Raw genomic sequence first — 23931 nt, forward strand, 5'->3', positions numbered from 1 at the left:
TATATGACAAAATAATGGTAACATCCAGAGGTATGACAAAGTAGCTACCTCCTGTCCCAATGCAACATCAGTAGCAGTGAAAACTGTACCAGAAGCCCTATGGGAGAAAACACACAACCAGATTTAAGGTTTATAAATCACTAGCATTTACAATATCCAAAGACTTTACACTTCAAGCAATTAAAAAAGAATTAAAGAACAGTTGAGACCTAATGTGCTTAAAAGGAGTAAAAGCAAAAACATAAGGAAAGGGATGGGGGGAAAAGAAAGAAGCACTCCTTATGGCCAAAACTTATGTCTGAAATATTTAAGACCTATAAAAATGTAGAGAAAAAAGAGCAAGAAAAAAATATATAACATATACTTAAATACTTCCCTGTTTAAGATACCAAAACTATAAATAATTTGAAGATTCTCATGTGCCCTTTCCAATAGCAGCCTCTTTCCACCCAAAGGTGATCTGTATTTGGTGTTTATCCTGTATTTGACGTTCATCATTTCCATGCATTTCTCCATACTTTTAACTACAAAGGACCCAGGTATGTATCCCTATAAAATATACTTTGCCTAATTTTTAAATGTCATATAGTTTCATTTCACATATTATTCTGCAATTTGCTTTTGTTACTCAACACTGGATTTGTGATGGCCATCCATATGGCAGGGCATTGCTTGTTCATTAATACTCAAAAATATTAGGATAACCTTCAATTCTCCTTAAAACAAAACAAAACAAAAACCAGTGCTGAAATTGAATTTAGCTGTTAGGAAGAAATTCAAGTCTGGTGCTGTGGCTCACACCTGTAATCCTAACACATTGGGAGGCTGAGGTTGCAGTGAGCCAAGATGGTGCCACTGCATTCCGGCCTGGGTGACAGAGTGAGACTCCAATTCAAAAAAGAAAAAAAAAAAGAAAAACTCAAATCGAAGTTTTCAAAAATACCTTCGGCACTCACTCTAAATTCACAGAATGCTTTCCAGAGTTTAATAACATTAAAAATCTAAAGTGTTTATTTGCTTCCAAGCAACAGAAAAACGTTTAGTCAGTACACTTAAAAAATACAAACTACAGAACAAAATCAGACCAGTAGACTCAAAAGTCAATACTCAAGGACATGATTGAAATGCACCTTTTTAATTGCATATAATCCTGCAGTAAATATTCTTACTGTCTTTTAAATATATTTTATGGACAATTCTTCCCTCTAACCAATCCTTTACCATGAATGAGAAACGTCATTTAAGAAAAAAAAAAAGATATACAGTCACTGCTAACAACTAGCACAGTTTTTTAATAGCATCTAGAAATAACTGCATTATTTATTTACACAAATCCCCAAGGGTACTGCTCACAGAATACTATAAGTGCTCAATGTCAGCAGGAAAAAGAAATATCATGTTATAAAGCCAAGAATGAATATTATGGTAACACAGTCACAAATACTTACCCTTGTCCAATTTTTTCATATCTTGTATATTTTTTCTTAGGGTCACCTATGCTCACAATAGTTCCTAGAATAAACAAAAAGCTGGAAGCTCAGTCAAGCATTTTAAGTGTAAATTAATTTTGATATTATTATTCCTTTTGATAAACTCCACTTTTTCATATGTGGTTTTCAAACATAACACTAAGTTTCAAAAATAACATGTTTTAAACACAAAACACTAAAGAAACATAAATACATAATAAAAGTTTAAAAGTATCAGAAACAAGAAGACACATTATTTCCATTAGGTTAGACCTCCTAACTAATTTACTCAATAATGGTCACAGTTTGGAAAGACTGCACCAGTTTGCCAGAGATTAATTAGGTTCTCGGATGTTCAGCTTTAGAATCAGGTAATCTCAAGAAAATTGACAAGCTGGTCACTCTATTTTCCTATAAGACTGAAATATATTAATAGATATATTTTAACATATCTGTTAATAGGTAAGTTTGAAACTACTTAGTATTAGAAATAATAAGGGCTATCTAAACCCTAAATGGTCTTTCTGACTCTTCCAGTATATATATCATCTATCTTTCAATATATTTAGAAAACCACTTACTACCATAAAGATTACTATGCTCTAACATAAACTAATCATATGGTAGTTTTAGGAAAGTTCAAAGTCACAAGAAACAAGTTTTAAAATTAGAAAGCTGAACATAAAATCATAATTTATATTATTACTAGTAGTCAAAATGTAAGAAAAATCACACTAAACTTTCACTTGCTCAAGGTAAAAAGGATAGGACCATATCAAGGAAACTCACATAAATAATTTTATGTAGGTATCCAACCTCAAGTCAATAAGCAAAGGAACAGGATCCACAATAAGAGACTAAGAGCAAAAAGATATCAAAAAGCCTGGGGATGTGATAGCTAAAAGTGACAAATGAATGACGACAATTAGGATTCTAGTTAATCTTTTTTTTTTTTTTTTTTTTTTTTTTTTAAGTAGCAGCTCTCCTACAAGAATTCCTATATGCCCATAGAGTAACAGAGTAGGCTTGGTGTGGTGGCTCACGCTTGAGGTCAGGAGTTTGAGACCAGCCTGGCCAACATGGTGGAACCCCATCTCTACTAAAAATACAAAAACTAGCTGGGTGTGGTGGTGGGCACCTGTAGTCCCAGATACTCAGGAGGCTGAGGCAGGAAAATTGCTTTAACCCAGGAGGCAGAGGTTGCAGTGAGCTGAGATTGCGCCATTGCACTCTAGCCTCGAGACAGAGTGAAACTGTCTCAAAAAAAAAAAAAAAAAGAATAAGAGTAAAAGCCAGGTTTATACTTGAAAGCACTGATAAATCAAAAGCAAATAAACCTAGGGCATATAAATGATTGTTTATTTTTTAGAGACAGGGTCTTACTCTGTCACCCAGGCTGGAGTACGGTGGCACAATCACAGCTTACTACATCCTTGAACTCAAGCAATCCTCCTGCCTCAGGCTCCCTGTTAGCTGGGAATACATACCACCATGCCTGGTTATTATTTTTTTTTTTTTTAAGGTAGAGACAGGGTCTCATTAAGTTGTACAGTTTGGCCTTGAACTCCTGGACTCAAGCTATGCTATCTTGGGCAGCCAGTGTACTGAGATTACAGGTTTGAGCCACTATGCCCAGCCTAAATGCTTAAAACAATCCTTCCATAAAGTATTTTTCCTTGATCCCGCTAGATTAATATTCTTTTAATTATTATTTTTGATTTATTATTATTTTTTGAGACTGAGTCTCACTCTGTCACTCAGGCTAAAGTGCAGTGGCACGATCTCGGCTTACTGAAATCTCTGCCTCCCAGGTTCAAGCAATTCTCCTGCCTCAGCCCCACCAGTAGCTGGGATTATAGGTGCCTGCCATGATGCCTGGCTAATTTTTGTGTTTTTAGTAGAGAAGGTTTTGCTATATTGGCCAGGCTGGTCTTGCTCCTGACTTCAAGTCCCTCAAGTGATCCACCCACCTTAGCCTCCCAAAGTGCTGGGGTTACAGGTGTGAGCCGAAGCGCCTGGCCAGTAAGCATTCTTTGTATTTTCTGTTTGTTTTTGAGATGGAGTCTTGCTCTGTTGCCAGGCTGGAGTGCAGTGGGATGATCTTGGCTCACTGCAAGCTCCGACTCCCAGGTTCAAGTGACTCTCCTGCCTTAGCCTCCCGAGTAGCTGGGACTACAGGTGTGCACCACCATGGCCAGCTAATTTTTGTGGTTTTAGTAGAGGCGGGGTTTCACCATGTTGGCCAGGATGGTCTTGATCTCTTGACCTCATGATCCACCCACCTCGGCCTCCACAAATGCCATGATTACAGACGTGAGCCACTGTACCTGGCCCAGTGGCACAATCTTGGCTCACTGCAACGTCCACCTCCTGGGTTCAAGTGAGTCTCCTGCCTCAGCCTCCAAGTACCTGGGATTATAGGCACGTGCCACCACACTTGGCTCATTTTTATATTTTTAGTAGAGATGAGGTTTCACCATGTTGGCTAGGCTGGTCTCAAACGCCTGACCTCAGGTGATCCACTCCCCCCTCCCCGCCCCAGCCTCCCAAAGTTCTGGGATTGCAGGTGTGAGCCACAGCACCCAGTGACATCATTAGATTATAACTGAAGCTATTGTTGCTATAAGAAAACAATCTGTTTATACTTTAAGTCACAATGTAAGGTCTAAGTTCAAATCCACCTGGGCCAAATGGTTTAAGAGCTGTTAACAATTTAACAACGATGTAAAATGTAGATAACATACTTAATTTCTCCATAATCTCTTCATCTGTCATCTTAGTCTTCTTTTTCTGTTTGTCTGAAGACTTGGCACCACCATCAACATTTGAATCACCAACTGGTGCAGGAACAGGGTCAATTACAGACCGTGTGTAAATCTGTGGAGATACAGTTCATTACTAAGGTTTGAGGAATAACGTTTTCAGATATTCTTGCTGGCACACTATTCAGTTCTTTGATGTTTAACCTGAACTAAGTTCTCTTTTCCACTGTTCTAAATTATAAGAACACTATTTTCAGATATAAGAGATGTGTAACTAAGAATAAATGTGAAACATTTTTGTCATAGCATGTATACATTTGAAAAGTTGTCTAGCAAAACAGCAAGTCCATGAATGAAATTTAAGTATGTGAAGATCTAAAATGATGTAACAACGTATCAAAAAGCACAGTTTAAAACGTTTTTATTACAAATGTAATTAAAATGCAAAATAACAGAAACCTTGATGTTGAAAGAACTATTATTAATTCCCCCGAAAATTTGTAAACAATTATAATGCCTACCACCCATTTCATTTCAAACAGCCAGGTCTAACAGCTAAAAAAAATGGAGTCCTCTGCCATCAGCTCAGCATCCAGAGGCAGTCCTCAGGGCTCTGCCTGCCTATGGTGCCATGAGCACATTCCACCCCCTGGCATAACACCTTCCCCACACTCTACTTATATTAGTGCAGGGAGCAGAATGGCAGTTGCAGTCATTCCTCTTTTCTTGGCTCCATTCAAGGTCATCATTTAAAAAATTCTCCCTTACCTGGTTAGGAATTTCATTCTCAATTGCCTTTTGAATGACATCAAGGCTTTGAGAGAAGTGTGAAATGGGAGATTAAAATGCATAATCTAGGTAAGAGGAAAGATCTAAGTATTAGATTTAGTAGTTATCTACATTGAGATAAACAGAGTAAGCTTGGGAAACAGATGAACCCTTTGGAAAAGATGTACTATAAAAAGAAAAAAGCCCAGTGAGGTAAGTATGTTAACTTTTTTTTTTTTTAGTATTTTTAATAGAGACGGGGTTTCACCATGTTGGCCAGGCTGGTCTCGAACTCCTGACTTCAGGTGATCTGCCCGCCTTGGCCTCCCAAAGTGCTGGGATTACAGGTGTAAGCCACTGAGCCTGGCCAGTATGTTAACTTTTAAAGACACATCACATTTTAATCTTCAAAAAACTAGTTTTTGGTGAGTGTTCTTTGATTACAGATCTCTTAAACTTCCCCATACTAAATTATTTTAAACTTGAGGATTTTTTTTTTTTTTTTGAGATGGAGTTTCGCTCTTGTTACCCAGGCTGGAGTGCAATGGCGCGATCTCGGCTCCCTGCAACCTTCACCTCCTGGGTTCAGGCAATTCTCCTGCCTCAGCCTCCTGAGTAGCTGAGATTACAGGCACGTGCCACCGTGCCAAGCTAATTTTTTGTATTTTTAGTAGACATGGGGTTTCACCATGTGGACCAGGATGGTCTCAATCTCTTGACCTCGTGATCCACCCGCCTCGTCCTCCCAAAGTGCTGGGATTACAGGCTTGAGCCACCGCACCCGGCCCATAAACTTGAGGACTTTTTAAAACCAATCACTGTAAGTCAAATACAGACTGCTGTTTTTTAAAACACACATGCACAAACACACAGCCTAGTTCACTGATCAACACTCACTGATTTTGTATGATCTGGTCGTGGGGCAATAACAGGAGGAGCAGTTTCTTCGTCATCATCATCTTCCTCTGTCACTACTGCTGATGTTTCTGATCCCTTGGCATTCAACTGCATTTATTATGAGCAAAGTAAGGCAAACAAGTCAAATAGGCTTATATGTGACTGTCTCCCTTTTTGAATATACTTCAAAAAGTTTACTTCTTTGATAGCTCATTTCAAAACCATTAAACCTCATTAGCTCATATTTATATAACTGAACAGAATTATAATCTAACATTATGAAAAAGTTTATGAAACATATATGTTGAATACCAAATATTTTAAATAAAGTATAATTTACCCTTAGTAATAAACTAAGTAAACAATATTATTTGTTAAGACCAAAATCAAAGATCCTCTAGGGCTTTGCATGTCAGAGTCATTTGGTGACATTTAAAATAGTCAGATTTGGCCAGGCGCAGTGGCTCACGCCTGTAATCCCAGCACTTTGGGAGGCCAAGGTGTGGATCACCTGAGGTCAAGAGGTTAAGACCAGCCTGTCCAACATGGTCAAACCCCATCTTTATTAAAAGTACAAAAAAATTAGCTGGGCGTGGTGGCATGCACCTGTAATCCCAGCTACTCAGGAGGCTAGAGCAGGAGAATTGCTCGAACCCAAGAGGCAGAGGTTGCAGTAAGCCAAGATCACATCACTGCACTCCAGCCTGGGTGACACAGCAGGACTCCGTCTCAAAATAAATAAAATAAAATATAATATAAAACTCCAAGGAGACTGTTTCCTCCCAATTGAGGAACTGCAAATAAAACAGTAACTACTTCCAAGAAGTGACTGTGTTTATGCAATAACTTAGTTTTAGATGACTCTGAAGACTGAAAGTTTCAACTGTTCAGTACCTTTCCATAGTCTGTATTCAGTAAAATAGTAGCAGAAGAACTGCAAGGTAAGAGAGGAAAATATACGCTAGCAAGTTTTTTGTATTCACGCTTGTTTGTATATGTTAACATTACCAAAAGCAGCTTAACAGTTCTGAAGGTCATTACAAATTTTAGTTACATTAAATATCATATCAAGGAATTTCTATTTAATATAGCTTCTGCAACTAATCAGTGGCTAGCTAAAAACACCTATTGGGTAGTTAGTCACCTCTGATGGCTGTAATCTATTTTAGAAAGCAAAATAAAAACTGAGATTTGTCTTGGGTAACCTAAATCAGAACAAGAGCTACAAGAAAAAATATCATTAACTTACTGCTGGTGTTCCAGAAGGGAAGCCATCTTTCTCTGAATATGAAACAAAACATAATGTTAGCAATTCAAGAAATAGCACTTTTATACGACAAAAGGAAAAAAATAAAATAGAGAAAGCAAAATATTCTTAAACTGATTTCAAGTTGAATTAACTCTTGAGAAAAATGACAACACAAGTAGTCAAATAAGAATTTATGTAAGACCGGCTGGGCATGGCAGCTCATGCCTGTAATCCCAGCAATTTGGGAGGCTGAGGTGGGTGGATCACGAGGTCAGGAGATTGAGACCATACTGGACAATGTGGTGAAACTCCATTAAAAAAAACAAACAAAACAAAACTATATAAGAATAAGGTAATAAATCTGAAATCTAAATGAAACTATAAATTTACTAAAAATGAGTGATGAACTGATGAATGAACTGTATTGCATGCAACTTATACCTCAACAAAGCTATCACAATTTATTTGAAACTATACCTATCAATGTGTATTTATTAAAACTAAACAAATTTATTCATAAAGATAGTTCTTCCAGAAAACTGCTGAGGAACTTACTGAAACCATTAAGACAATGACAATTGTGCAAAGTAAAATTTTGACATAGTTTTTTCTTTTAAAAAAGCCTGGAGACACACACACACACACACACACACACACAAATGTATGTGTACCAGATGAAAATAAGCTACTATTTTGTGGCCAATCATTGATTTTTCATAAAAATTACTAATCTGCAGACTTACTGATTGATAGAAAAGTTCTAGGAACATGTCTGACCTTTTCCTAAGGGCATTCTAGACTAAATAAAAAAGGTCAAGATCACTTGCAAAAAGATTTCCATTTCTTCCTTGAGCATGGCCTTTATTTCTGTGAGGATGCAAACATTAAGCATCATCAATTAAAATAACACGCATGATTTTTCCTCAATCATACTGTGTTTGAAAACCACATGTATGACTTCAGAGAAAGGGAAACACACTTAAAAATGACATCCTGAGGATGTAGTGAGCAAAATCTAAACTGAGGGAAACAGGACAAATGATCTTGTTTCTTTAACAAACTGCAAGAAAAGACAGTATGAACCAGTGTGTGGGAGGGGAAGCCTAAAGACCAAAAGAGATTCAAATCTATCAACCAACTGCAATGTGTGAACTTTATTCTGATCTTTATTTGAACAAACTATTTTAAAAAAATCCACTATACCAATTCTTAAGAGCACTGGTTCTCTCATACATCTCAGATACTGAGCAAGTGGGAAAACAAAGTAAATCAAACCCAATTTCCATCCAGCTACATTTATCCACAAAGTAAAATCTACATTACTAGGACTACATAGATTATTCCAGATATTCCAATTCTGAGGTATAAATCCTTTTAATTCTAATGCTTATTTTATATGTGATTTATCTATTTTATATACTAAAATACATATATTCTATTATCTGCATACTTATGAGTTTCATTTTTTGAGTGAACCTAAACATTTTTTAGTTCAAATCTGTGCAAAACAACCTTTCTCTTGGTCCCACTAACAATAAGTATATTTCTAGCATAAACATGTCTATCAATCAGCGTCTTCTCTTTTGATTGCTGGAAGTCATTTAAAAGCAGTGAGAAGTGAAAAAAAAATAAAAATAAAAAACAAAGAGGATAAAAAACCAAATAAACAAAAAGCCAAAATATTTAACAACTCCCATTTCTGCAAACCTATGATATTAATATAATTCACAGATCCAAATTATGCTTCAGAACTGCCCTGGATCAGTCTATAGAAGGTAGAATCTAACCAGGGGAAAAAAGTATGGACAAGAACCATAGTTTATTAGCTTTTTATTTTTCCAGAAGTAATCTTTTCATCTAAAAGTGCTTCACAAATCTCCATCTGATTCAGCCTTATGCCATTGTCTTACCAGGAGGAGTAAAGCTCAGATATTTCTGCTTCACTGTGTTGGAGTCGTAGAACTTTAAGACATCTAGCACAGCCTGAGGATTCTTCTTTTGCTCTAGTTTGGTGATATTGGAGGTCTGTAGTAATCGAGCCCACTGTTCTGGCATGCCCTAACAAAAAGATATTCAGTAATTAGTTATGGTTTAAATTGATTCAATAAAATTAATTTCCAGAGATAAATGACAAAACAGACAAAACAAACCAATCCTCTGAGTATAACTTTGACTAAACTCTAAAAGATCTAGTTTTCTAAAGTTCGATTTTTCTAAGTCTGTTTTGCGTAACTATAATAGGCTCTGCTCTCTAGGAAAACAATATATCCAACCACTAACACTTTTTTAAAAAGCAAAAAGCTTTAAGAATTCATAGTTAACATATGGATAGAAATGTTAATTTATTTTTTTTGTTTTTGTTTTGTTTTGTTTTGAGATGGAGTCTCACTCTGTTGCCTGCCTAGGCTGGAGTGCAACGGCATGATCTCAGCGCTCACTGCAACCTCCATCTCCTGTGTTCAAGCTATTCTTCTGCCTCAGCCTCCTGAGTAGCTGGGATTACAGGCATGCACCACCATGTCAGGCTAATTTTTGTATTTTTAACAGAGATCGGGTTTCACCATATTGGCCAGGCTGGTCTCGAACTCCTGACCTTGTGATCTGCCTGCCTCAGCATCCCAAAGTGCTGGGGTTACACGTGTGAGCCACCGCGCCCGGCCTTGTTTGTTTTTTTGAGACAGAGTTTTGCTCTTCTTGCGTAGGCTGGTGTGCAATGGTGTGGTCTCAGCTCACTGCAATCTCCGCCTCCTGGGTTCAAGAGATTCTCTTGCCTTGGCCTCCTAAGTAGCTGGGATTACAGGTGCACATCAGCACTCCTGGCTATTTTTTTTGTATTTTTAGTAGAGATGGGGTTTCACCATGTTGGCCAGGCTTGTCTCGAACTCCTAACCTCAAGTGATCCGCCCACCTTGGTCTCCCCCAGAGTACTCGGATTACAGATGTGAGCCCAGTCTGAAGTGTTAATTTCAAATTTAGTAATGAAAGAAAATGTTTGAGTGCTATTTTAAATGTTATAAATAGGCCCAAACTAGGTAAACTTACAGTGAATTCTCCAGTAACAGCATCAAAGCCAACATGGATAGTGTGTTCAAAATCAGATGGAGGAGAAATTTCTGGCCGTTCCTTTTCTTTCTTTTTACTTCCTAGAGGGCATCAGAAAAAAAGAAAAAGAATCAGCCTATTAAACAAGACTAGTAAAGGCACTTTAATTATTGTTGGTTTTTTAATGTGTCTTTTTTTTTTTTTGAGATGGAGTTTTGCTCTTGTTGCCCAGGCTGGAGTGCAATGGCTCGATCTCAGCTCACTGCAACCTCTGCTTTCCAGGTTCAAGCAATTCTCCTTCCTCAGCCTCCAAAGTAGCTGGGATTATAGATGCATACCATTCCACCTGGCTAATTTTTGTATTTTTAGTAGAGATGAGGTTTCACCATGTTGGTCAGGCTGATCTCAAACTCCTGACCTCAGGTGATCCACCTGCCTTGGCCTCCCAAAATGCTGGGATTATAGGCGTGAACCACCACACCTGGCCTAGTATGTTTGTATTTTTCTTAAAACATATTAGGATCAAAGTTATTCTAGAAAAGATTTCCCCTAAAAACACTGGCTAATAGGAAACTGGTAAATGAAGTAAAGCAGACTGTCCTGCCATAAAGCAGGGATGGAGACAACCAAACACTATCCTGATGAGGAGGCACATGGAGTGACCTGAGTAACAGGGCACATGCAGAAAAGACACCCGCTTAGGACACTAGTTCTTTCACATATGGCTACATCTCAGATCCTGAGCAATGTGGACAGCAAACATAGCAAACCCAATTTCTACTCAGCTACATTCAGTGGGAAGTAAGATTTGCATTACGATGACTCCGCAGATAATATACACTGTAAAGACAAGTAGTTTAGAAGTCCACCTCTCCTTTTTGTGCCACCCTAATCCTTCCTTTCTAGTGGAGTTACTAATCACCACATTTAAAAACTACTCAGTTTTTCTATGGCCTGATTGTAAATTATTTCTGGAACATTTCTGCCACACACCTATCAATAATATTGTCTGTAAATTCCAACACATCAATTCCTCCCCACCCCCCCCCAGTTGTTCCTGCTTTAATCTCATGCCTAGGCTTCCTGTGCAGTTACTGTCCTATGACATCCCCTTACTCTTACCTGTACTGGAATCTATTTTCCAGATCTTATGTTTTCCCACCTCTTGATTTATCCCTTTAGTTGATAGTTCCTGCTAATTATATATATACATATATAAAAATATATTTAGGTTGGAAATGTGTTTTTTTCACCCTCAGCATTTTCAGGTGCTATTTAGAAGGCCAACGCCATTTTGGTTCTTGTTTAGAACCTCTGTTGAAAGTCAATTGTCAGGCTGGGTGGGGTGGCTCATGCCTATAATCTCAGCACTTTGGGAGGCCGAGGTGGGTGGTTCATCTGAGGTCAGGAGTTCGAGACCAGCTTGAGCAACACGGAGAAACCCTGTCTCTACTAAAAATACAAAAATAATTAGCCAGGCATGGTGGCACAAGCATGTAATTCCAGCTACTTGGGAGGCTGAGGCAGGGGAACTGCTTGAACCTGGGAGGCGGAGGTTGCAGTGAGCCGAGATCGTGCCACTGCACTCTAGCCTGAGCAACAAGAGCGAGACTCCGTCTCAAAAAAACAAAAAGTCAATTGTCTGGATGCGTATGAGTCTATCTCTGGAGGCTCTGCTTTGATTATTTTATTGCCATTTTATAATAAGCATCGAACCTATGTTACATAAGTCTTCTTTTTCTTTTGTCAAAGTTGTTTGGGTATTCCGGGTCCTCTGCATTTCTGTATGAATTTTAAAATGAGCTCATTAATTTCTACAGAAGGCCTGTTGAAATTTTGATTAGAATTGGAATGAATGTACAGATGAATGTTAGGGAGAATTTATTTCTTTTTTTTCTTTTTCAGAGGGAGACTCACTCTGTTGCCCAGGCTGGAGTGCAGTGGCATGATCTCAGCTCACTGCAACCTCTGCCTCCTAGGTCCAAGCAATTCTCCTGCTTCAGCCTCCTGAGAAGCTGGGATTATAGGCATGTGCCACCACACCCTGCTGATCACTGATTTTTGTAATGTCTGGTAGAGATGGGTTTCACCATATTGGCCAGGCTGGTCTCAAACTCCTGGCCTCAAGTAATCCACCTGCTCTGGTCTCCCAAAAGCTGGGATTACAGACATGAGCCACTGCACCTGGCTGAGAATTTATTTCTTAACAACACCAAGTTTTCTGATCCATGAAAACAGTAAATCTTTATTTAGGTCTTTTAAAATTTCTCTCGGCAATGATTGCAGCTGTCTTTATTGGTTTGGCACACTTTATCAGAATGCCACTGTCTAGACAATTTATTAATATAAACAATAGAAGCTGGCTGGGAGCATTGCCTCATGCCTGTAATCCCCGCTCTTTGGGAGGCCAAGGTGGGCAGATTACATGAAGCCAGGAGTTCAAGAAGCACCTAGCCAACATGGCAAAACACTGTATCTAAAATACAAACTTTAGCCAGGTATGGTGGCACAAGAATCCCTTGAACCCAGGAGGCGGAGGCTGCAGTAAGCAGAGATCCTGTCACTGCACTCTAGCCTGGGTGACAGAGCGAGACTCTGTCTCAAAAAAAAAAAAAAAAAGTTATTTGGCTCACAGTTCTTCTGGAGGCTGGAAAGTCCTCCAGATCAAGGGTCAAGCAGCCACATCTGATGAGGGCCTTCTAGCTGTGTCATAATGTAGAAGGGATCACCTTGCAAGAAAGAGAGCAGGAAAGGGCCAAACTGGCTTTTATACCCAATTCACATCCACAATAAAGACATCAATCCACCCGTGAACACTCTTACTGCCTCTTTAAGGTCCCATTTCTAAACACTGTTGTGCTGGGGATTAAATTTCTAACACATAAACTTTGGCGGACACATTCAAACCAGAGAAGTAGTTACCAGTGTAGAGTGTACGGATCTGTCACTGTTTCATCAGATTTCTGCCTTGATATTTCCTGATTTTTCATACTACTGCAAACGGCAGTTAAAAAATTTCCATTTTAATCATTCATTGCTGCCATACTGAAACACAATTGATTGTTGAATACTAATCTTATATCCTGAAACCTTATCATACTTACTTACACTAGTATTTTTGTAAATATAGAATTTTCCTATAAAAATTCAATCATGTTGTTGGTAAATAAAGTCAATTTTACTTCTTTCCAATCTGGATTTCTTTTATTCATTTTCTTTAAAAAAATTTCTTTTTATTTTGTCTTACTGCACTAGCTAGACCCTTCAGTACATTGTTTAATAAAAGTGGATAAAGAGGAATTTTATTTTTCCTGATCTAAGAGGAAAATTCTCATTTTTACCCTTAAGTTCAATGCTAGTGGTAGGTTTTTAAAAGGTGTCCTTTATGAGACTAAAGGTATTCTCTTCTATTCCAAGTTTGCTGAACACTTTTATCAGAAATGGATATTAGATTCTGTCGAATGCTATTTCTACACATATTGAGACAAACATATGGCTTATCCTTCTACTGTATTAATATAGTAAGTAACATCAATCGATTTTCAAACATTAAACCAACGAAATCCACTTGGTCATGATATAGTATTCTTTTTATACACTACTAAATTCCAATTGCTAAAATCTTGCTAAGATTTTAACACTGGCCAGGCACAGTGGCTCACACCTGTAACCCCAGCACTTTCGGAGGCTGAGGTGGGGGTACCACTTGAGCTCAGGAGTTTGAGACCAGCCTGGCCAATATGGTGAAGCCCCGTCTCTACTAAAAATACAATAATTAGCTGGGTGTGGTGGTGCATGCCTATAATTCCAGATACTCGGGAGGCTGAGGCAGGAGAATTGCTTGGACCCAGGAGATGGCAGATGCAACAAGTCAAGATCACACCACTACACTCCAGCATAGGCAACAGAGCAAGACTCCTTCTCCAAAGAGAGAGAGAGAGAGAAAGAGAAAATAATTGGTACATATTTGTTCATACCATTAGTTTAGGTTTTTAATATCTATAAAATCTGTAGGGGTGCCACCACCTCTTTCATTCTCTATCCAGGTAATTTGTCTCTCCTCACCACTGCCCATCTGGCTGCAGGTTTATCCCTTTTCATGATATTCTAAATGAATCTACTTTTGGTTGCAGTGATTTTCTCTGCTGTCTTCCCCCATTTCATTTATTCCCATTTTGCTTTTTATTATTTCCTTTCTTCTACTTAGTTTGGATTTCATCTGCTCTTCCCTTCTAGTTTATTAAGATGGCTTAAAGTCAATTATTTAAAATCTCTTTTCTTCGAATATGGTGTTCAATACTCTAAATCTTCCACTAAGTACTGCTTTTAGCAGTATCCTAAAAATATTGATATTTTGAATTTTCACTCAGCATAATATATTTTCTAAATATCTTTTTGATTTATTTGTGAAGTGCTTTCTTTACTTTCCAAGTACTTTCAGAGACCTTCTAGTGACCGATTTCTAACTGAATTATACTGTGGTCACAAAAACACACTTTGTATGATTTAAATCATTCACTCATTCATTTATTTAGTTAGAGAGGGAGTCTCACTCTGTCGCCCAGGCTGGAGTGCAGTGGTGTGATCTCAGCTTGCTGAAGCCTCTGCCTTACAGGTTCAGGCGACTCTCCTGCCTCAGCCTCCCAAGGAGCTGGGATTACAGGTGCCTGCCACCACACCCTGCTAATTTTTATATTTTTAGTGGAGATGGGGTTACACCTTGTTGGCCAGGCAGGTCTTGAACTTCTGACCTCAAGTGATCTGCCCGCCTCGGCCTCCCAAAGTGCTAGAATTACAGGTGTGAGCCACCATACCTGGCCAACATTTTTGAGAATTTAAAAAAGTAGACTTCATGTGTCTTTAAAGAGAATGTATATTCTGCTGTTATTGGGTAGAGTGTTCTATAAATGCCTATTAGGTCAAGTTGTCTGACAGTTAGTTATGTTCAAATGTTATATATCCTTAATGATTTTTTGTCTATTTGTTCTACCAATTACTAAGAGAAGTGTATTGGAATATCCAATTATAATGGAACTTGTTTCCTCTTGAAATCCTCTCAGTTTTTGCTTCGTGAATTTTGAAGCTCTGTTATTAAGTACATAAATATTTAGTTCTATTATATCATCTTAATGAACGCGTCCTATTAAGAAATAACAACCTTCCTTATTATCACTGATAGTATTTTTTAGCTCTAAAATCTAGTTTGTCTGCTGTTTATACAGCCACTTCAGGTTTCTCTGAATTGTTGGCACACCTTTTCCTATCCTTTTATTTTGATCTATTTTGTGGCTTTATGTTTTAAAGTAGATTTCCTGTAGGTAGGTCTGTTTTTATCAATCTTTTCTGCCTTCTTCTGCACTAAGTATTTTTTGAGATTCCCTTTTATCTACTCAGTTGTTTCCTAAACTGTATCTCTTTACATACCATAATGTTCACCTCTTTAAATTGTACATTTTAATGGGTTTTAGTATGTTTAGAGTTATGCGATCATAATCACAATCTAACTTTAGAACATTTTTATCATACCCAAAAGAAACCTTGTACCTACCTAATGGCAGTTACTCCCCATTTCAGCCCTTGACCCACTCCAAACCTCAGGCAACCACGAATCTACTTTTTCTCCACAGGTTTGCCTGTTCTGGTCATTAACATAAATGGGACCATAAAATATGCAGTCTTTAGTGAATGACTTTTTTTTTAACTTCATGTTTTTGGGATTCATCCATGTTACAAGGTGTATCAGTGCTTTGTTTCTTAAAAACTCAAATCATTATCTTTCAAAGAAATTTAGGTAAGAAAGAACCCATACCACAGGGGTTCCAACCCCCCAGGCCATGGACTGGTACCACTCTAAGGCTTGTTAGGAACCAGGCTGCACAGCAGGAAGTGAGTGGCAGGTGAGCGAGCAACACTGCCTGAGCTCCGCCTCCTGTCAGATCAACAGTGGCATTAGTTTCTCATAGTGTGAACCCTACTGTGAACTGAGCATGTGAGGGATCTAGGCTGTGTGCTCCTTATGAGAATCTAATGTCTAATGACTTCAGGTGGAACAGTTTCCTCTGGAAGCCATTCCCCCACACTGCTGGGTATGTGGAAAAATTGTCTTCCATGAAACCAATCCCTGGTGCCAGAAAGGTCAGGGGATATACCACTTCCAGTGCTTTTCAGTCCTTTCTGTAAGTCCACATTTCCATCTGACATCACTTTATTTCTGCCTCAAGGACTTAGTTTAACATTTTTTATAGTATGTCTGCTGGTGATATACTCTTTCAGCTTTTACACACATTTTTTTTTTTTAGACGGAGTTTCACTCTTGTTACCCAGGCTGGAGTGCAATGGCGTGCTCTCGGCTCACTGCAATCTCCGCCTCCAGGGTTTAGGCAATTTTCCTGCCTCAGCCTGCTGAATAGATGGGACTACAGGCGTGCGCCACCACGCCCAGCTAATTTTTTTGTATTTTTAGTAGAGACGGGTTTCACCATGTTGGCCAGATGGTCTTCATCTTCTGACCTCGTGATCTGCCTGCCTCAGCCTCCCAAAGTGCTGGGATTACAGGCGTGAGCCACCTCACCTTGGCCTCCTCCTTTGGTTTTTGAAAGACACTTTCACTAGTATAAAATTCTAGGCTGACAGTTTTTTTTCTCTTTAAATACTTTAAAGATGCTGTTCTTTGTCTTCTGGCTTGCACTGTTACTTACGTAAAGTCTGTGATTGCTCTATCTTTGTCCTCTACATATAATGAGTCTTTTTTTCTGGTAGCTTTAAAATTTTTCTCTATCACTGTGTTCTTTTGTTTGTTTATTTGAAACAGGGTCTTGCTCTGACACCCAGGCTGGAGTGCAGTAGTACTATCTCAGCTCACTAAAGTCTCAACCTCTGGCCTCAAGCAATCCTCCCGCCTCAGCCTACCATGTCCTGGGAGTACAGGTACACACCACCATGACTAGATAATTTTTCTTTCTTTTTTTTTTTGTAGAGATGGAGTTTGGCCATGTTGCCCAGGTTGGTCTCAAACTTCAACTCCTGGGCTCAAGTGATCCTCCCACACTGGCCTCCCCAAATTCTGGGATGAGAGGTGTGAGCCACTGCACCCAGCCCCATCACTGATTTTAAACAATCTGATTACTGTAAGCCTTGGTGTAGTTTTCATGTTTCCTATGCTCAAATTTTGTTAAATTTCTTGAATCTGTGGGTTTACAGTTTTCATTAAATTTGGAACATTTTAAGCCATTTTCCAAAAAAGTATGAGGATATTTATTCTGGTTTTTATTGGATATGTTTGCTTAGAGATTCTCTATAATTTACCCATTGATTTTCTTTCTTTTCCCCACCCCCGTGCTAGGGTGCTGCCTCCTTATCAGCACTAAAAGGCACCGTAAACCCAGGTTTGCCTTGGTTCTAGCAGAATGCAGCTCATCCTAAATGGGAGAAAGGAGTCCCCAAGGGGATATTCTGGTGGCAGTACAGGGAGGATAGCTTAGGGTTCTTGTCCAAGGATGCTGTGGAATAAACCTCCTATAACACATGTTGCTGAACAGCTGCTCTGATTTGGCATCTCCTTTGGCTGAGTTATAAAGCAGGGTTTCCAAGGCTGGGAATAGTAATCCCACCTCCCTCCTTTGCCTCTGGCTGTCCTCGAAGTATTTCTCCCTATGCCTCCTGTGGACTAAGGCAGGGATGGGTCTCCTGCCAGGGAACCCAAGATGGTGGGGAAGGTGGTTGTCCTCCTCAATTTCACTTTTTCCTGTGCAGAAACTGTGAATTGGGGGAGATTTTCCCAGACTTGGTGTCATTCAGACTGGAGGAGGGGGTGTGGCAGATATGGAAGTCCAATTCTTATAGCGTGGTTGGCATTCTTTCATTTCTCTGTGGCCCAGGGAACTGTCTCTTTCTCATATTTGAGTTCTTGGATATTGCTGGTAACAATCTTAGTGCTGCATGTTCTTGGTTTTCTGTGGTGGCGAGGGCAGAGTGAGTGAAGCCAGTGTGCTTCTACACCACCATTTTGGAACTAGAAGTTGCTGTTTCCTCCACTTAATTGTCATTAGTTAGATCTTTTAACTGTTATCTTTTCTCTCATATTTTCCATCTTTGTATTTCTGTTTAATTCTTTGGGAGAATTTTCTTTTCTTTTTAATTTGAGACAGAACCTTGCTCTGTCACTCAGGTTGGAGTGTAGTGGCACAATCTCAACTCACTGCAACCTCCGCCTCCCAGGTTCAAGTGATTCTCCTGCCTCAGCCTCCCCAGTAGCTGGGATTACAGGCATGTGCCACCATGCCCAGCTAATTTTCATATTCTTAGTAGAGATGGAGTTTCACCATGTTGTCCAGTATGGTTTCGAACTTCTGACTTCAAGTGATCCATCCGCCTGGGCCCCCCAAAGCACTGGGATTACAGGCTCTAGCTGGGAGAATTTTCTTATCTTTCACTCTTCCTTCTATTGCTACCTTTTGTTTGTTTTGCTAATTTTAAATGTTGATATTCCAAGAATTGTTTTTCATTGTTCTCCCATCATTCTTTCTCTGACAACCCTTTTCTTGTTTCATGGATTCATTTATCTCCTCTCCTTGGAGATTATCCAGTATATGTGTATGCACAGGCTGGGGTTTTCTCCTTACATTGTTTTATTTCTTTTAAGTTCCTATTTTTATCCCTATGGTTTTGGACTCTCCCTCTCATTTAAAGGGGTTTTTCATAAATGTCTAGCGATCCCTTACTGTCTACTCATACAGAAAAGTATTAAAAAGCTAACTGGGAGATAAGCCAGCCTTAACACTAAAGATAAGGACAGCATGCAAGGAACCTAAAGTATTTTCTTCCCCATGCAGTTGTTTATCCGGAGAAAAATCTTTGAATCTCCTGAGTGCTACGAGTCAGGAGGCTACAAGTATTCTGAAAGCAGGATGAGGAAAGGAGTTTAAAATGCTGACTTTCATGGAAGTCACCTTTTTTATTCTGGTGCTTCAACTTTTCCTGACTGCCTTGATAAGAACAGAGGACTCTTTGGTTTAATTTCTCTGGAAATAAATGTAAATGTCAGTTTGTTCTTTTTTTCCTTCCAGAGGATGGGGGTTACATTTAAATGGATGTGTGGGGTGTAAAGGAGGAGTCCTGGGGGGCCTTGGACACTTTCTATGTTGATTGTCAACTAATCCCCACTCTTTTCAGCCTATGTATTACATCTTACCCCGACTCCGACATGGTATTGTGTGCCTCTAAATCTTGAGCTTCCACAGTTTTTGCAAGGGAAACTGCTTCCCTTCTTGCAGATTCCCCGCTGCAAATGCTTAGGTTATGTGTTTCTCTGTCCTGCCTAGTCAGGTGCCATTTCTCTACCACTTCCAAATGTGTTACATTTGAAGCCTGTTTCACACTACTATCTCCTCTCTTTATTCTCTTTGACCTTATATTAGTATATAGATGTATTATGTATATATATTATGTAATATAAATACAAATTGTATTTGTAATACATACATACAAATTACAGATATATATATATATATTTTTTTTTTCCCCTGTCATTTTGGTTGGGTTTTGGGAGGGAGAGTAAAGAGAATGCTTCTGGTATGTGGTCAACATGCTGTGTTTAACCAGAAGATTCTTGTAATATCCAAGAGTTAAAAATCACGCTGTTTGATAAGTCTGTACACATAAAGTTGGAAATGTTACCTCATGCCATTCTTTGTTTACAAAGATACTACTAACTTAGTAGGAAACACAATAATACTTATTTAACTAGTAATAACAGATTTATGCTCAAATGTCTATCTCCTCTCTAGGCACATAACTTAAAAGAGATCTGGTCACAGTGAGAGGGAAGAGCATACTGGTTATGGAAAGGAACAGAGGGAAATTAAATTGTTAAGCCTGGATTAAATTCTGTATCTTTACTGAAACACGTAATTATTAATCTATCTATTATAAATGGCCTCTCTCTCAATTTCCATTAGACTTTGAGTAATCTGAGATGGCGCCCTTAACATTTCTTTGTCTCTTGGCTTCTAACTGAATATCCTACATATGGAGAAAATATTTATTAGCTCACTATAAACAAGTAGTTTACAATTTAATGCACTATGATTATATGTGTTCTTTCTTTAAAAAAAAAAATCTGCTCAGCATCCTACTTCTGGAAACTTCCCTCGCCCTTCCTCTATGTAGATAGTTGGGAAAGATGCCATTTTCTTACATGACTATGGTCACAGATGACTGGTCCATGGTGGGCATCTAATTCAAGCCAGGTCAGTACAGCTTCTCACACACCCTAGAGCAGCTGGTTCAAGGGCAGCTACTTCAGCTAAGCCAGACTCGGCTCCCTGAGAATCAGTCTATTTTGACTAAAGTTATAGGAAACTGAGCCCAGGAATTATATTTCTTAACACACAGAGAAAAACCATTCTGAAATAAGAAAGAAATATAAAAAGAAGGGGGAGAGGTATCTAGTAAGAGAATTCCTGGTTGCTGCTTCGTCTAGGGCCCAGTCACATTCTTCAACTTAGAAATGTTAAGGGTTTAGAGAAATACATTAATGTTTCATATATGATAGAGGAAAAAGTTAAAGGAAAGACAGATGATTAAGCAGAACCTGAGATACAGTAATAGTTCATTCAAAATAAAACAACCTAATATCCTAAAAATCTGTTTCATGCCATTTGTTTTTACATAACACACATACAGGTACTCTCTATATTTTAGTAGTCTTAATAAGAAAAGGAAGATATATTAGAAAGTGTCTAAAACAAAAAGATACTAAAGCATTTCTCTAATTGAACAATGTGCTGTTCACATTGCTGGATATTGCTATACAAAGAGTGTCTTTAATACTATTATATAATAACTCTAGAAGCCCAGAAATAGAGGACCAATCAAAACAAATTTATGTAGACACCTTAGCTTTGGAGAAATCTAAAATCTGTTCATGTTTCATCAAATAAAAGTAATTCAACTTCCCACTTCTGCTTATCAACAACCACCTGCAAGATGTTCACCGGGCAACTGGATCATTTGATGGGAAGTGATGGACCAGAGGCAAAAAACTTATTTTAATAAAATGAACAATTTAACTAATGTCCTAGGGGGAAAAAAGATTCTTAGAATCATTTTCCAACTTCATCAGACAATAAAACAGCAGCAGGCAGGCAGCAACCTTCAGCCAAGAGGCAGAGAGACCCTGAGTCACATGTTGACAAAAGGTACTGAAAGGAATTCTAAGTAGGCTACTGTCACATTCTAGGAGCACTACCTTTTAGGCTACTTTTGAGCTGCAGTCTAAGGCTGAACAAACAAATAAGCAAGCAAAAAAGAAAAGAAAACCCTTTTCTGTTTAAAAGGAAGACTCCTCCGTTTCTTATCTAACCCTAAGTAATTCCTCCTTTGTTCTTTTGATGTACAATAGCTTCAAATTCCATCACACAGGAGGAATCAAGGAACATCCTACCCTCCAAACATTCCATGTATCTCTTTGTCTCTCTGACTAAAAACAACGTGCTCCTAAACCTCCTCCCTGGAAACAGGCTACACAAAGAGGCTCTGCAGACTCCTCACCCTCAACTAAAAAGGTGAATGCAATTCTCCCCTACTTGTCCTACAAACTCTATACATTTCTAATCAAAGTATCCACAAGGTTTTTTGTTGCTGTTAAAGTAGATGATAAACAGATTCTAAAATTCATAGAAAAATGTGAAAAATCAAAGCGATTAATAGGATTCTGAAGAAGACCCTGGTAAGACATTTGTTCTATCAGGCATTAACAATCATTATAAGAGGCTGGGCACGGTGGCTGACGCCTGTAATCCCAGCATTTTGGGAGGCCAAGGCTGGTCGATCGTTTGAGCCCAGGAGTTTGACACCATTCTGGGCAACATATGAGATCCTGTCTCTACAAAAAATACAAAATTTAGTTGGGCATGGTGTCATGAGCCTATAGTCCTAACTACTTGGGAGGCTGAGGCAGGAGGATCACTCGAATTTGGGAGGTGGAGGTTGCAGTGAACCAAGACATACCACTGCACTCCAGCCTGGGCCACAGAGTGAGTGAGACCCTGCCTCAAAATATATATATGATATAGTAATCAGGACAGCACTATTATTAGCTCATGTACAGATAAATAACCTAATGTAATAAAATAGAGAACACAGAAACAGACTCTCACACGGAAACTTGATAAATAATGGTATTAAAGGTCAGTGGGAAAAAACAAGACTCAATAAATGGTCTGGAATACTATCCAAGTTTAAAGAAAAAAGTGAATCTTTTCACAGATATACAAAAAATAAAATCCAGATAGTTCAAAGATTTAAAATGTAAAAGGCAAACTATAGAAGAAATATAGAAAAATGGCTTTATGACCCCAAATTAAGCAAAAATTTCTTAAAAAACAAAAAGCTCAGTGGGACACAGTGGCTCATGCCTATAATTCCAGGACCTTGCGAGGCCGAGGCAGGCAGATCATTTGAGGTTCAGGAGTTTGAGACCAGCCTGACCAAGATGGAGAAACCCCATCTCTACTAAAAAATACAAAATTAGCTGGGCATGGTGGCGCATGCCTGTAATCCCAGCTACTTGGGAGGCTGAGGCAGGAGAATCGCTTGGACCTGAGGCAGAGGTTGCAGTAAGCCAAGATCATGCCATTGCACTCCAGCCTGGGCAACAAAAGTGAAACTCCACCTCAAAAAAAAAAAAAAGCTCAAACCATAAAAAAGACAGATTGACTAATTCCACTATATCAAAATAACTTCTATTCCTTAAAAGATACTACTGAAAGGATGAAAGAGCAAATCACATCCTGGAAGACAATTTTTAACATCATATAACAAAGGATTAATATATAGACTATAAGGAATGTTTATTAATAGAAAACAAAAAAGCTAACAACCCAGTAGAATAGATTAAAGACCTTAATATGGTTTGGCTGTGTCCCCACCCAAATCTCATCTTGAATTCTCACATATAGTAGTAGGAGGTAATTGAATCATGGGGGCCTGTGCTGTTCTCATGACAGTGAATAAGTCTAACAAGATCTCCTGGTTTTAAAAGGGGGTTTCCCTGCACAAGATCTCTCTCTTTGCCTGCCATCATCCATGTAGGATGTGACTTGCTACTCCTTGCCTTCTGCCGTGATTGTGAGGCCTCCCCAGCCATGTGGAACTTTAAGTCCAATGAACGCTTTTTCTTGTATAAATTACCCCGTCTCAGGTATGTCTTATCAATGGTGTGAAAATAGACTAATATAGATATTGAACAGTAATTTCTTTTGAACAGATATTTCATAGAAAGCACATATGAATAGTCAATTAACCTGAAAAGATGCCAGTTTTTTGAGTAATCAGGGAAAGGCAAATTAAAACCACAATGAGCCACTCTTTCACCCCTCCCAGAGTTGCTGAGGGTGTTCAGCAATGGGAACTCTCATTTTCTGTGGGTGAAAATATACACTAAAAACTTGTAAAAAACAATCTGACAAACCTAGTCAAGTCACACACAGGAACAGCCTGTAACCCAGCAATTCTACTCCTAAATATATACCTCTGAATGACCTTTAAATCTTTGACTAGAACCCAAACCAAGAAATACATTTTATATCCTGACTCAGTATATACATAACTAAAACAAATTGTTTCATAAGACAAATTTTTTACTGTGTGCACAATACTGATTATTCTACTTCATTTAGTGTCATCCACTATACAGATTTTATAACCCACCAATGCAGTGGGTTTTTAATATGAGCTGCACATT

The 23931-nt window shown here is 38.6% G+C and overlaps 1 protein-coding gene across 2 annotated transcripts in view; it reads right to left on the bottom strand.

The window, feature by feature from the left end:
• The window catches only part of PAK2 (p21 (RAC1) activated kinase 2), an 85663-nt gene that overhangs the window by 16484 nt on the left and 45248 nt on the right, over nucleotides 1-23931 (bottom strand). For both annotated transcript variants that reach the window (XM_078350585.1, XM_054245518.2), the window contains exons 3-9: nucleotides 10188-10288; nucleotides 9056-9203; nucleotides 7146-7177; nucleotides 5897-6004; nucleotides 4214-4346; nucleotides 1449-1512; nucleotides 49-97 (exon numbers count right to left, since the gene is read on the bottom strand). In XM_078350585.1, the coding sequence (XP_078206711.1) occupies nucleotides 49-97; nucleotides 1449-1512; nucleotides 4214-4346; nucleotides 5897-6004; nucleotides 7146-7177; nucleotides 9056-9203; nucleotides 10188-10288 (635 nt within the window). The remainder of the gene's footprint in view (nucleotides 1-48; nucleotides 98-1448; nucleotides 1513-4213; nucleotides 4347-5896; nucleotides 6005-7145; nucleotides 7178-9055; nucleotides 9204-10187; nucleotides 10289-23931) is intronic.

Source organism: Callithrix jacchus, chromosome 15 (assembly GCF_049354715.1).
Source record: "Callithrix jacchus isolate 240 chromosome 15, calJac240_pri, whole genome shotgun sequence".
In the NCBI taxonomy this organism is placed as follows: Eukaryota; Metazoa; Chordata; class Mammalia; order Primates; family Cebidae; genus Callithrix; species Callithrix jacchus.